General features: G+C 35.3%; 1 protein-coding gene across 3 annotated transcripts in view; it reads right to left on the reverse strand.

Moving 5' to 3' along the window:
• Positions 1-15,782, reverse strand: part of LOC150088830 (constitutive coactivator of PPAR-gamma-like protein 1 homolog) — a 283,787-nt gene that overhangs the window by 110,978 nt on the left and 157,027 nt on the right. For all 3 annotated transcript variants that reach the window (XM_090369687.1, XM_090369686.1, XM_090369688.1), the window contains exons 6-7: positions 14,436-14,568; positions 1,910-2,022 (exon numbers count right to left, since the gene is read on the reverse strand). In XM_090369687.1, coding sequence (XP_090225813.1) covers positions 1,910-2,022; positions 14,436-14,568 — 246 coding nt within the window. The remainder of the gene's footprint in view (positions 1-1,909; positions 2,023-14,435; positions 14,569-15,782) is intronic.

Below are 15,782 nucleotides of genomic sequence, written 5' to 3' on the forward strand. Positions count from 1 at the left end.
ATTGTTAAAAGTTCAAAGGCAAAATTAACATTAAGTAGTTCATTAGAAAATACTGCCTGGTTATGATTTCCTCTTTATTAAAAGAAGGAAAGGATGACTGAATTTTTAATATATTAAACCTGCAGGTGTATAATAATAATCCAAGCAGAAAATTGGATCAAAAGTCATAGTAGCATAATTTGCAGTATTATTGAATAGTAAGAATTTGATCATCCCTTGCAAGAGTGAAAACAATTTGGAACATACCCATGAATCAAACATTTCAGTAACTTGCTTATGTAGTTCTAGATGGTGAGTTAAGTCCCCAAAAAGTGATCATAACACAATCTTCATTAAGCACCTCTCACTGGTCTTTACTATCCCAATAGACAGCTAATGTGTCAGTCAAGTTTTATTTCATTCAGACATGCTAAAAGTATGGAGTACCATTTGAATCTTCCAAATTAACCTTTTAATTAATAACAATTTAGTTGGAATATTAAGAAATCCATTTTAAATTAAAATTTTCTTCCATGTGTTATTTGAAAGTTCACTTTTAAAAAATTAAATATTCATAAATTTCAAAAAACTAATTTTAAAAGAAAATCCAGGCAGAGATAAGTAGAGAATGCACCAGCAGTGTCAATAATTTGCTTCACTGCCTGCCTGATTTTCTAAAAATTTTTAGGTGATAAGTTCGTCTTGCATAATTGAAGTCTATTCTTCTGTGTGGTATCCCTCACTGATCTGTTTGTCAAATTTTGGAAGGATAACATCCTTTTCTGCTCTCAACAGTGATATTTCTCAAGGAGAAATGTTGAAAGAAATATGACTGATGCAAAAAATCATTAATTAAGAACTACTGTAAAAATTTCTTCTGAATGCCACTAAATACTTTTAGCAATCTATGATGAGAAATCTGTTAATTAGTTGTCAGTGTAAATTGTAGAGTGCAGAATATACATGCTTCCACAGAAAGCACATTTTAGATTCATGTAAAAAGTCTTTACAACATTAATATTAAAAAAAAAAAAAAAAAAAAAAAAAAAAAAAAACCTCAAAGGTTTTGGTATGACAAACATTCAAAAATTTCTTTAGGTCACCAACTAACAAACTGAATGCCAGTTTGAATGAACTGTCATTCAGTTTTGTTAGTTGAAACAACTGAATGTTGAAACAAACTGAATGCCAGTATTAAAAATACTGTATATATTAAAAGGGAACATATGATTCTGCAATTACGTGTTTTCATTATGCACTGGACAAGTTCAGTTTTTTTTTTTTTTTTTTTAATTTAGAATTTGGCCAGTAAAGATGATACTGTTTTGCTAAAAGTTATCATATGCCACACATTTTTATTTGTACTGGGTTTTAATCAGTATAAATAAAAACAGTAAGTGCTGTAAATAGTATTTAATCTTTTAATTTATATAGTATTTTTATATTTTGCTGTAATATTTATTTTTAATACTGGAATTCAGTTTAGTGTTTAAACAGTCTAGTTTAACTTTAACATTTCTCTTATTCAGAGAAAAGTCACAAAGAAGCACATTTCTCTTCCTTATTAATGAAACAGTATTCATTTCTTTATGACTATAATTGCTAATAACAGGGTCAGACATAATATCAAAACATTTTCAGCATGAGATACCCTTAGCATCCAAAACACTATATACTAAAAGTGTCAACTGAATCATACAATACACTACCTAAGCCACATATCATTCACTATCTGGCATTTATAGGGTACTGTATTGAACACAAGAGAACAGACTTCAGAGTTGTGGGAACTTAAATCTGTGAACTTTTAGTAAATTAAAGAAAGCCCAAGGAAAATTTGATTTACTTTCAAGAGTAAGATTAGGAAAAGGTTCTAATACTTGATCAATAAAGCAGACAGAAATGAAGCTATACCAACAATGCTGCTTACCTGTTGATCAGGCCCACCAGACGCAGAAAATTCTAGACTGTGAAGACTACTATTTTCACCACAATCTAAATCTTGCGCCAATTCTTTGTGATTAGGATACGAGGGGCTGTCACCTGTTATTAACAGAGAACTATATATTGATAAATGATAATTTTAAAATGCATCAAGCATGTTTTTTTATTATTATTTTTTTAAAATAGAAATTACCAAGCGATAAATTCCATACCCCCTCCCCATTTATTTATTTTTGTACATAACAAATGCCAGAAGCAAAGAACAACAAAATACATACATTATATCCTCATTAATTCAATATCAGATTATTAAAAATGTGATACACTTTGAGGTTTCTACCATTTCCAAAACAACGACATTGGGATTTACATGTATTTTAGGACGGATTATTTGAAATGTCTACAATGAAATTCAAAGTCCAAACTGGGTCCAGTGACTTGTGCATAGCTTGACTAATTTGAAAAGACTATTCTATTCTATTCATCTCCCCCAAGAAATACATATAAAATTAGAGAATTTATGTAAATGTCAACTTGCATTGCAAGTGCATGTGTAATCCATTTTAAGGAGCTGGAAAAAAAAAAAATAAATAAATATACACCAATTGCTAATGATACAAAATGTGATTTACCAATGCAGATGGTGCTAACTTTTTAGTTCCACATACACTCAATTTGAGAAAGAATGACAATGAATGTGCTTTAGAGGAAAAAAACACTTTTGAATTGAACAATTTTAAAAAAAATTACCTATTCTTCTTAAGGAATTCATGAGTTATGTGAAATATTCAAAATTTCTTGCATATAATAACAGATTGCCAAGTTTCATTTTTTTCATCATAATACAAGTAGTCACACAGCTCAAATGTATACAGGCCATGCATTAAAACAGCACTGTGTAGGTTATTATGTATAATTGCTTGAACCTTCTAAAAGGGACTGTATCCATGCAAAAAATAAATAACATTTCTCTTCTAGCACTGCCACTCATTCAGTAAACTTCATACCACCAACTAGAGTACTAATTATAGCAGTGCAACATAGTCGTAGAGCAATTCATGACCCAACAACTAGGTTGATGTTACTTTTAAAGCAGCTGAAAATGGAAAAAAGAGAATGCTCTGTGTGTGTGTGTGTGTGTGTGTGTGTGTGTGTGTGTGTGTAAATCTGGACCACCTTCACAAGGTACCAAGCTTATTTCCACTTTAAGCACTTAATGTAGTAGGAGCAGTAATGGAGGCATGTGATGCAAAAGAGCAAGCATATGAGCGTATGCAGCTTCAGCCAAAAAAAAAAAAAAAAAAAAAAAATTAAATTCACAGATCCATTCTCCCTAAAAGTTTGTCTAGTTCCTCCTTGAATTTATTTAAGCTATCAACTTCCACAACAATAGATGGAAGTTTGTTCCAGCAATTAATCACCCACTGGCTGAAGGCAAATTTCTGCACATCTATTCTACAACTGATTTTCCTCTATTTGAATTTATGTCCCCTTCGGTTTGTAATCTGAGCAAGAGGAAGAATTCCATCAAAATTGAGCCTGCTCAACCCATTCAAGGCTTTATACAACTCAATCAGATCACCTCGCAGGTACCTAGTCTCCAGACACTTAAATTTTCAGAAGTTAAGCCTTTCTTGGTAAGAAGACCCTTTCGTCCCCCTCACCAATCTTGTAGCCCTTCTCTGTACTCATTCAAGCAACTCTACATCCTTCCTAAAATGAGGCCTCCAGACCTGTATGCAGTACTCAAGGCATGGCCTGACCATTGCCTTATACAAAGGGATAATTACCTCCTTTTCCCTACTAGCAAAATTCTTGTATATCATTGACAATACCCCATGACCTGCTCTGGCAGCCTATCTGCATTGCTCAGAAAACTTCATATCTCACTGCACAATTACACCTATGAATTTTTCATTTTCTATCACCCTAAGTGTAGTACCACACAGTTGGTACGTTTCTCTGGGGTTACTCCTACCCATATACAGTACTTTGCAATTGTCAATGTTAAAACTTCATCTGCCACTTCTCAGCCCATCTGCCCAAATTTTCTAGATCCTGTTGCAGCAACACACTGCCATTACTGTCATTAACAACAATGCTAGCCTTTGTATCATCTCCAAACTTCAACATTAAGCCTGATATACCATCATCAATATTACTGATAAATATACAAATATGTGTTATGTCAGTTATTATTGTTTTAACTCTAATCCACTCAATTGTCTTTCTTCTCTTAGGCAATTTCCCAGCATGCTTCTTTCCACTGTTATGTTACTTTCAATCTTTGGCTCAATCTTTCTGCTGGACTCGATCTTTCACTTCCATATATTATAGACGAAACATACTGGTCAAATACTCTTCATTTTAGACTTCTTGGAATTTTTTTAATCTCTAAACATATTTCTCATTTTTCCATATGCTATCCAAATGAAAGTAAAATGAATGAGGGTAAAAATTTTCAGTTATGATTCCAGAGGTAGGAACTCCAAATTCAAATTACAAGGAAGGAAATTTAGACTTGGTTGCAAGAAGTTTTCTTTTAGCCAGAAAGTTGTTGATTACTTGAATAAGTTGCCTCCATGAGTGGCCAAGGCAGACAGCTTGGGGAGATTCAAATATCAGTTGGATAGGTACCTAAATGAGGAGGGAGTCAAATAGGTGGGCTGTTTTATTTTATTTTATGTTTATTTATTTATTTTTTTTTGCTCACCAAAAGATTTCTACCTAGACACAGCATTTCGAATAAAACACACTATAATGCTTCTTCTGAAGTGATTATCTTTTTCATAGTAGTAGTGGCATGTGATGCAAGAAAGCAAGTGTATGAGCTTATGCAGCATCAGCCAAAAAAAAAAAAAAAAAAAAAAAAACACACACCATTCCCTCCAAATGCCTGTCCAGTTCCTCCTTAAATTTATTCAACCTATCAACTTCCACAACGACAGATGGAAGTTTGTTCCACTAATTAACCACCCGCTGGCTAAAGGCAAATTTCCGCACATCTATTCTACATCTGTCTTTTCTTAATTTGAATTTTTGCCCCCTTAGGTTCGTAATCTGAACAAGTGGAAGGATCCCATCAGAATTCAGCGTGCTCAACCCATTCAAGGCCTTATACACCTCAATCAGATCACCGTGCAGGTGCCTAGTCTCCAGCCACTGCAATTTGCAGAACTTAAGTCTCTCTTGGTAAGAGGATCCCTTCATTCCCCTCACCAATCTTGTTGGCCTTCTCTGTACACGCTCAAGTAAATCTACATCCTTCCTAAAATGAGGCCTCCAGACCTGTACGCAGTACTCAAGCCGTGGTCTGATCATTGCCTTATACAGAGGGACAATCACTTCCTTCTCCCTGCTAGCAAAATTCTTATATATCATTGACAAAACCCCATGACCTGCCCTGGCAGCCTGTCTGCATTGCTCAGTAAACTTCATATCTGACTGCACAATTACTCCCAAGTCTTTTTCATTTTCTACCACCTTAAGTGTAGTACCACACAGTTGGTACATTTCTCTGGGGTTACCTCTACCCATACGCAGTACTTTGCATTTGTCAAGGTTAAACTTCAGATGCCACTTCTTAGCCCATCTGTCCAAATTATCTAGATCCTGTTGCAGTAGCACACTGCCATTACTGTCATTAACAACCCTGCCAACCTTTGTATCATCTGCAAACTTCGACATTAAGCCTGATATACCTTCATCAATATCATTGATAAATATGCAAAACAACAGTGGACCTAACACCGAACCCTGTGGGACTCCACTAATAACATTAGTCCATGAAGAGCAGCACCCATTGATTACCACCCTCTGTCTTCTCCCACTTAACCATCCTTTTATCCATTGTAGCAACTTACCCTAAATACCATTCTGATCCAATTTTTACAACAGTCTTCCATGTGCAACAGTGTCAAAAGCTTTTCTGAAATCCAAATATACGATATCAAAATTATTTTTTGCATCCAGTTCCTTTGTAACCACATCATAATATCCTATCAAATTTGTCAGACAAGACTTTCCCTTAACAAACCCATGCGGTGTCTGAATTATTGCTGCAGTCTTGTCTAGATGATTCCTGCAATGCATCTTTAACCAGTGACTCCATTATTTTACCTGGAACAGAAGTTAAACTAACTGGTCTGTAATTACTCGTGTCACCCTTAGATCCCCCTTTGTGAATTGGGGATACATTTGCACAACTCCAGTCCGTGGGAACCTCCCCTGAGTCCAAGGATGCTTTCATAATTATGGCTAAGGGTTTGCTTAGTTACTTTGCCGCCTCCTTTAATATAACTGGATAGATCCCATCCACCCCAGGTGCTTTTCTTATGTTTAACTTCAACAATTTCTCCTCCACTTTGCTTTCAGTTATTACAAAATCATTAAGTATCCTGCAACAATTTGATAACCTTCTGCCATTTTCAAACCTTAATAACTCCCCATGTGTGAATGTAGATGCAAAATACTCATTCAGTTTGTTTGCTATCTGAGTAGGATCATCAACAGTCGAACCATCGATGTCAAGTGGACCAATCAGATAGCTTGAGGTAATTAATGTCCTGTTGCAGAAAACTTTTCTGCAGCCACCAAAGCAGTGGAAAAGTGTTTGGTGTCAAATGAAGAAACATTCCAGTGTTTGTAGCCTTTCTGTATATGCTGAATTGAATTTTGCTCATAACCCATGTGAGGGTGAAATTAAAAAAATGTAAAACTGTTTGAAATTTTTCAAATAGTTTCATGGGGTTAAATCTAAGTAGTTTACTAACATAAATATACATTACCACTATTGAAATGATATATTTAACACCTTTTCTTCTGCAGGTCACCTAATATGGTAGATATCTGGATGATATACTCTGCATCACAGATGCAGGGATCATACAGGACATTCTACAGAATTTTAATAAAATCTATGCAAGATTAAGCTTCATACTAAAATCCGAAAATATTGAAACAAATTCGTTAAATTTTTTAAATTTCACCCTCACATGGGTTATGAACAAAATTCAATTCAGCATATACAGAAAGGCCACCAACACTGGAATGCTTCTTCATTACAATAGCTACCACCCCTTCACCTATAAGAGACCCATTATCCTAAATCAATTTCTCAATGCCTACAAATACTCAACGTCTGAATCAGACACTGAGTATTTGTAGGCATTGAGAAATTGATTTCCCTAAACACAGAAATACAAACACTAAGAAACAGATTTCAAAATACAGGTTACCCCCTACCTAAAGGACTATATAAACGAAATAAGGTTACAAGCAAAAAACAGATTACGCAATACCTCTCCTGTTATCAACAATAATAACATAAAAAATATTTTATTGCTTTACCGTATATTGGACAATGGTTCAAACAACTAAATAGTATTTCAAAGATACAATTCAAAATCATAGTCAAACCCACAACAAAACTACATGCTGCCCAAAAAACCACGAAGTCCAATCCTTGTCCACAATCCAACTAAAGGACTTATTCTACAACGTATCTTGCAAGGATTGCAACTCCTCATACCAGAGATCCACTCGTACACTCAATACGAGAATGAGACAACATTCAACATCTGTTCTTTCATCCCGCTCCTCAGCTTCAGAACTCGCATTCCATGTGATCAGTGAAAGCCACACCTTTCTATACAACATAGCAAAAATTCTCAGCATCCAATATAATTATACCAAACTATTAATTTTGGAGATGCTTGAAATTAGCATTAGTAGAGGCATTTGATGCAAGAAAGCAAGCTTATGCAGCATCAGCCCAAAAAAAAAAAAATAAATAAAATAAAATGAATAAATAAAAAATAACCACTTCCATTTCACCCCTCTGTTCGTTCGAAATACCTGTCCAGCTGAGCCTTAAACTTATTTAGGCTACCAACTTCTACGACAAAGGATGGAAGTCTGTTCCACCAACCAACCACCCGCTGGCTAAAGGCAAATTTCCTCACGTCTCTCCTACATCTGTCTTTCCTCAATTTGAATTTATGCCCTCTCAGGTGATTATTCTGAGCAAGAGGAAGGATCCCATCAGCATTGAGCATGCTCAAACCATTCAAGGCTTTATACACTTCTATCAGATCACCTCGCTGGTCCTAGTCTCCAGACACTGTAATTTGCAAAACTTAAGCCTTTCTTCGTAAGAGCACCCCTTTGTTCCATTCACCAATCTTGTTGCCCTTCTCTGTACTCGTTCCAGCATCTCTACATCCTTCTTGAAATGAGGCCTCCAGAGCTGTACACAGTACTCTAGGTGTGGCCTGACCATTGCCTTATACAAGGGAATAATCACCTCCTTATCCCTGCTAGAAAAATTCCTATATATCATCGATAATACACCATGAGCTACTCTTGCAGCCCGTCTGCACTGCTCAGAAAACTTCATATATCTGCCTGCACAACCACCCCCAGGTCCCTTTCATTCTCTACCACTATCAGTGTAGTACCACAGAGTTGATACGTTGCTCTGGGGTTGCTGATTCCCATATATGTAGTACTTTACATTTGTCAATGTTAAACTTCATTTGCCACCTCTCAGCCCATCTGCTCAACCTTTCCAGATCCTGTTGCAGTAGCATAGTGTCAGTAGTGTCCTTGACAACCCTGCCAACCTTCGTATCGTCTGCAAACTTGGACATTAAGCTTGATATACCATCATCAATATTATTTATAAATACAGAAAACAATAATGGACCCAATACTGAACCCTGAGGGACTCCACTAATAATATTAGTCCACAATGAGCAGTATCCATTGATTACCACTCTCTGTCTTCTCCCTCTCAACCACCCCTTTATCCATAGCAGCAATTTGCCTCCAATGCCACACTGCTCCAATTTGTGCAGCAGTCTTCCATGTGTAACAGTATCAAAAGCCTTTCTAAGATCCAAGTATATAATATCAAAGTTATACCCTGCATCCAGTTCTTTTGTGACTGCATCATAGTATCCAATCAAATTGGTCAGGCAAGACTTCCCCTTAACAAAACCATGCTGTGTCTGAGCTATAACTGAAGTCTTGTCTAGATAGTCCTGCAGTGCTTCTTTAACCAGTGCCTCCATTAATTTTCCGGGAACAGAAGTTAAACTAACAGGTCTATAATTACTTGTGTCGCCCTTTGATCCTCCTTTGTGAATTGGGGTCACATTTGCACATCTCCAGTCCATGGGTACTTACCCTGAGTCCAAGGAAGCTCTCATAATTATGGCTAAGGGTTTGATTACTTCCTTTGCTGCTTCCTTTAATATAACTGGATAGATCCCATCCACCCCAGGTGCCTTTCTTGTATTTATCTTCAACAATTTCTCCTCCACTTTACTCTCAGTTATTACAAGATTCTCTAGCTTACTGCCAGAGTTGAATACACCTCTGGCATTCCCATCGCTGAATAACTCCTCATAAGTGAATGTCGATGCAAAATATTCATTTAGTTTGTTAGCTACCTGAGCAGGATCATCAACAGTTGACTCATCGATATCAAGTGGACCAATCTAATTCATCCCCTTCCTTCTAGAGTTTACATAAGTAAAGAACTCTTTGCTGGTTTTCTTTGCATCCCTTGCCAAAGATTTCTCGTAATCTGCCTTCGCCTGCCTAACCTCTTTTGTAACTTGGTTACAGATCAACTTGTATCTATCATAGGCTTCTGTGTCACGTGTTAATTTGTATGTATCCCATGCATTTTTCTTCTCTGCCATATGTCTCATTAGTTCATCTGACATCCACTTAGGCCTAAACCTTGAACAATATTTCTTAGTTGGTATGTAAAGCCTAGTAGCTTCCAAGATAAGTTCTTTGAATGTTCCCATTTTGAATTTGCTGTTGGTAACATCATCAGTTGGTCCCACTGTATAGAATTTAAATACTGTCTCAGTCCATCGTAGTCGCCTTTACGAAAGCAATAACCCTTCTCTTTACCCCTAATGGTAGTTACCTCTTTGAGTAAATCCCACTTCAGCACACTGTGATCACTGCCACCTAGTGGTTCATTTACCTGCAGATTCTTAATGCATGAAGAATCACTACTGATAATCAAATCCAGAGTATTACTCCCTCTAGTTGCCTCCCGAACATGCTGATGTAAAAAACAATCATCCAATAAATCCACAAAAGCCTTGCTAGTGTGTGAGTGACCAGCCCCCAAATTCCAGTCAATATCTGGGAAATTAAAATCCCCCATTATAAGACTCTGATTTACTGGCCCACTCTATTTCCCTGTACAATTTCTTATTATACTCATCAGAGTCATTAGGCCTATAGCACACTCCTACTCTCAATTTTGATCTCCCAATGCTTATGTCACACCAAACTGACTCTACACTGCACCGTCCAGCAATGTCGACTGGCTTCACTTCCTTGGATTTTATGTATTTCTTAACTAATAGCATAACCCCTCTTCCCTTCCTATCCTGTCTATCCCTTCTGTAGACAGTGTACTCCCCAAATTCCAGTTCTGCATTCCTTATATCTGTGTGACACCACATCTCTGAAATCCCCACAATATCTGCCTTTGATGTTTTGAGCAATACCTCAAATTCATCAAATTTATTTACTAAACTCCTAGCATTGGTGTACACGCAAGTATACATGCACCTGTTCTTTTTCTTAGCTACCCTAACACAACCCATGTGTTTACTTGTACCCCAATGATTCCCAGCAGTCTCTGACACTCGTACACTCAATACAAGAACGAGGCAACATTCAACATCTGTTCTTTCATCCCGATCCTCAGCTTCGGAACTCGCATTCCATGTGATCAGTGAAAGCCACACCTTTCTATTCAACATAGCAAAAATTCTCAGCATCCAACATAATTATACCAAACTATTAATTTTGGAGCTGCTTGAAATTAAATTACATCAAAATTCAGCCAATGTACGTTGCCCCTACCCCATCTCAGATTCGTGGTCCTTCACATGCATGCGCCAGGATTGCAACTAATCTCCATACTATAAAATTTCATCACAATACCCGCAATTTCACTTTCTTGTGATCATGACCCTTGTCAAAAAGCCCCATCCACTTCAGGGAAGTAACAAAATTCTTTAGTTTTCTAAAGTTTCAGAGGAATCAATGTTTTTTTATTGTTTTAATATTAGTTTTTAAAGTATCAAAAGTATAGATTCATTATTTATTTGGTTTCAAGGCATTTAAATTGTTTTTAAAATATGGACATATTGTATTCTCTCACTCAAAGATTAGGGTTGGTGATCCAATGTATTTTGGGAATGGGCTTGGGGGTCCTCGGGCCTCTGATTCCAAGGTGCATTGGATCATTGATTTTGTCTATGAGGATATGGAATACATGTAATCTATTTGTACAGTTATACAACAACAGTGTATCAGCAATGAAGTGTTCTACAAGACATCATATAAGTAATTTATCCATTTCTAAACTAATAGTTCTATTCTGGAAGAACAGATAACTCTGGGGGAGGGTATCAAAAAATACAAAGTGCTACAGCAAACAAGCACTGAATGATGTGCATGTAGCAGGGGACAATTGCATTTATAAAACTGCTCCAGTAACTATATGATTCCAAGTTTTCTGATACCCAAATTTTTTTGACAGCCCAAGGGATAAAATATTAAATAAGATTAAAATAATAATTAATAAACTAAGTTAAATGTGTAGAAAAATTATCACAAAGCAGAGAGCTGTGCTGCCGATACAATCTCCCTTTATCCATGCTTGAAATTTAATATTTCACATCTAGTTAGATATACAGTAAACCCCCACTATTCGCGGTATCTGTATTCGCGGTTTTGCGGTCGCTGATTTAATTTAAAATGAAACCTAAAAGAATGTGAGTTTTAAATCGCCGTGAACCTTTTCCGCCATAAAAAAAAACATGGGCGTGGCTAAAATTATCTTTCCTGGTCAAAACAGCGCTCAGTGGGTGGGGGGAGAGGAGTGACAAAATCGCAAGCGTGGATGTTTCTCGCTAATCCTTGTTCAGTATGTGTTATGTGCTTGTCATGGAAGGTTTTGTCGTTTGCTTTTAATTTATATGCTTATAAATTGAATAAATTTATCAATTGATATGCTTATAAATTGAATAATTTTATCAATTGATATGCTTACAAAAGTGATAAATCTACCGTTTTGCAGTGTAAAACAGACATTTTTGAATGTGTTAATGGAAGAAAGTGACTTTATTGTGGACATTCGTTTCCAAAAAAGTCCTGCTTCATATATGTTAAAAACTTGTTGAGAAGTATAACACATAATACCCCTCTTCAATAATTTTAACAAGTTCTTTTTTTGAAAGTTTCCGCTCTTTGATCTGCATTTGTGGCTTCTCCCTGGATTTTAAATCTGTTCAACTAGCCCTTACTAGTTTTAAATGGTTTCGCATTTTTTTTTTTTTTTAGGTAAGTTTTCTTCAAATCATCATATAGGCTAATCTCTCTCTCTCTCTCTCTCTCTCTCTCTCTCTCTCTCTCTCTCTCTCTCTCTCTTTTTTTTTTTTTTTTATTATAATTTTTAACTTAATTCTGCATTGGATATTATCTTCGATAAAATTAGTTAAAGTCTCTCCATTTCAATCCTAATAGCCGGCCTAGCCCTAGTTGCTTGCGGTGGAACAGCTGTCTTTCCGCTGCTAAAATTAATTCTTTATTTTTTATAATTGTTCTTACAGTTAAACTTGCCAGTCCTAAATTATGGCACACACTCGCTTGTCGTTGACCAGAAACGATTCGCTTCAAAAAGTCTAATTTAATTTTCAAATTTGATCTTTATCTTACATTTATAGTCTTCATACTGCATCCAGACGTTGTTGCTTTTTCATTCTTATCCACCATTATTAACTCTTCGAAAATGTAACTGCATTGGTTACATTTTCGAAGTTGCATTAATTATGATTCAATGTTCGAGTAAACTGTCCGTTACGCACGATGTCTAATACTGTACTGCGTGATGACTAGACTTCGGATAAATGCATATAATGCAAATATTAAAACAATATACTTGATCATTTTTTAAAATGTTGATCTCGGAACTATGCAACAAGTCACTGTACTGCAATTAAATTACCGTGCGAGAAAATTTCAATGAGCATGGGAAAATTTCTCAAGTCGGCGTGGGAAACGTTTTAATGCTGTTTTGCTATTCATTTTCAAGCTATCGACTCCATCAAATGAAACGATTTTGTTAAATATGCCAAAAATGCAATCTGTAAAAGAGCATTATAGTGATTTGTGACAGCGTTATAGTCAGATATGGGTTATAATATAAGAACAGCGTTATAGCGAATCAGCATAAAGTGAATCAGCGTAAAGCGTTATAACGAGGGCCTGCTGTATTTGGCATTTTTATACCTTTGAATTTGCCTCTCTACGTAGAGAACATCAAATGACAAGTAACTGTTTTTTTTTCTTTTAAAACTAGAAAAAATTCAATAATGCTTCCTGTGACCCAGTATTGGTAAAAGAAGACAGTACTCATTAAATTAGATCAGGGATTCATAACCTGTTTGTACACACACTATCCTTCCAATTTTCCTCCCTCCATCTTATTATAATTTCAAAAACTGTTAATGAAATACATCAGAAAATTCAATTTTGAATTTTCTGAGTTGGTTAAACCTCACCTTCCATGCAATTACAACGGTTTTATAATGAAGAGTTCGTCTTTCAAATTTAAAAAAGATGGAAAAAATTGTAATAAAAAAATTGATATATTTTGGGAAGCCTTCTCACTTTCCCACAGAGGCAGACCTCCATTATTAAGAACTGCAATAGAGAGACCTGTTACAATCTGCACACAATAACACAACTTTTATGATTATATTCTTTCCCCCCCCCCCATGCTAAACAGCATCCAAAATGGATTGGGATATCCTTTGCATCAGTAATGTAATGGTAGGTGGTAGATGACTTTCATCAACCGGTGAAATACCAGCACTTTGCTTATTGGAGGCTTGAAGTGGTGAAACCCATGTTTAGTCTCTAGAGCAAAGTTTCCGGCATCCCCCTCCCCTCATACTTCTCCTTCAACCCATGCACAGTACTAAGTACTGTAGGTTTTGATACCTTTCGTGTTTGGGGTTTTCATAAAAAAAAAAAAAAAAAAACAAGTATAATCAGTATAACTTTCTTCAGCTGGTAGCACATTTTGTGCATTTTCTATTTTAAAAACACTTTTATTTTGTGAATTGCATGGCAATCAACTGAGCACACTAAAGGGAGTGAACTACCTTGAGGGCCCTGCTGTCCCCACTGCTTGACAACAAAAAAGGTTACAATAACAAGTTTTTTCCCTACTTCATAAGTAAAAATTAAAAAAATCACTAGCCTAATAATGATCAATTTTGGATACCTTTAAATTTCACAGAAAAATTAGCACAGATGAAGTTTTATACTATTCATACATTCATTTTCTTACACTAGAGGCACAGAAATCCTTTAACTCAATAAGTTATTTTTTGTTATAAATAATAAGGAATGAAGCTTATACAGCTTACGTTCTATAGGACTATTACAAGAAATATTCTTACCAGATTCCAAGCCATAATCATTGCAGTTTGAATCACCTTGTGCTTGTCTAGAAGGATTAGTTAGTATTTGTAATCCTTTTGTTCCATGCTTATTTTTTCCAACAACTTCATGATAGGCTTGTCTACTAGTCATCTAAAAATATAACTATTCATTAGTTTTTTGCTAATGTAATTCCAAACATTTATAAAAAATAAAAAATAATAAAAAAATGTTTAATTTTTTTTATTTTCTTTAAAATTTGCATCCTCATTCCCTATGTATATTCACTAACAAAAACCAATAAAATTAAAAATTAAAACTTGGCTATTAAGAAAAGCTTTACTACATAAATAAGGAATAATTTAAACAGAGTGAATCCTTGTAATTCAGGGAGGGAAAAAAAAATCAATTCTACCTTTCAGTAGATTTGTCAATTTCATAATCTACAACAAAATGTACTGCAGTACTGTTTATATCAGAAAAATCAAGGGGTCTTCAATATAAACAGTATTCTATAGCCTGAAATGACAACTGGAACACATTTCTTTCAGAAAGAAAGATTTTAAGATCACCTAATTTCCAAAAGGAAATTTTCTGCCTTACCCAAATTCCTTCCACCTGCCATTTCAGAGTCCATATATACAAATTATCACAATGGGTAAAGATAACAAGACAAAACCAAAAAACCTTTGGTGAGAAGTTGCAATATAAAGTATACAGCAGTTTAACTAGTCAATATTCGAGCAAACATCACAAGGACTGATAGAAATAGGATCAACTATTTCTTATTTAGGTTGGTTGGTTTTTACCAGGGTTCAGCAACCTTTTTTGAATGAAAAGCCATTTTTGATCTAATTAAAAAAATAGAGAATCCGAAGAGCCACACCTCAGCTCAAGGAGGGGGGGGGGGGTTTAAGAAATGGAATAGAGTGGGAAGGTGTTTTATTAAAAAATATATATTACCTAATGTGTAATGTGTGTGTGTGTGTGTGTGTGTGTATATATATATATATATATATATATATATATTTTTTTTTTTTTTTTTTTTTTTCAAATATTATTTATTAATACTGAAAAAATGTAACAAACATCCAATTAGGTACGAATTAATGACTTTTGCTGCTGAACTTCTTGAACGAGTCTCTCAACATCAGGCACGTATGCCGCAATTTATCTTTAAACAAGCTAAAAGACTTGCATTGTTCAGACGGTTTCTTGATTTATTTTTAATATAGTTCATGTTTAAAAATATTTGCCGGCAGAACCAAAAACTGAGAGAAGTGCAAACGCAAATATTTTCAAATTTATACACGTGTCAAGTAAACTATTCCACATATCCAACACAAGTTGGTCTTGCATTTTCAACT

This window comes from Mastigoproctus giganteus, chromosome 3 (genome assembly GCF_048544385.1).
Source record: "Mastigoproctus giganteus isolate SK-2022 chromosome 3, ASM4854438v1, whole genome shotgun sequence".
In the NCBI taxonomy this organism is placed as follows: Eukaryota; Metazoa; Arthropoda; class Arachnida; order Uropygi; family Thelyphonidae; genus Mastigoproctus; species Mastigoproctus giganteus.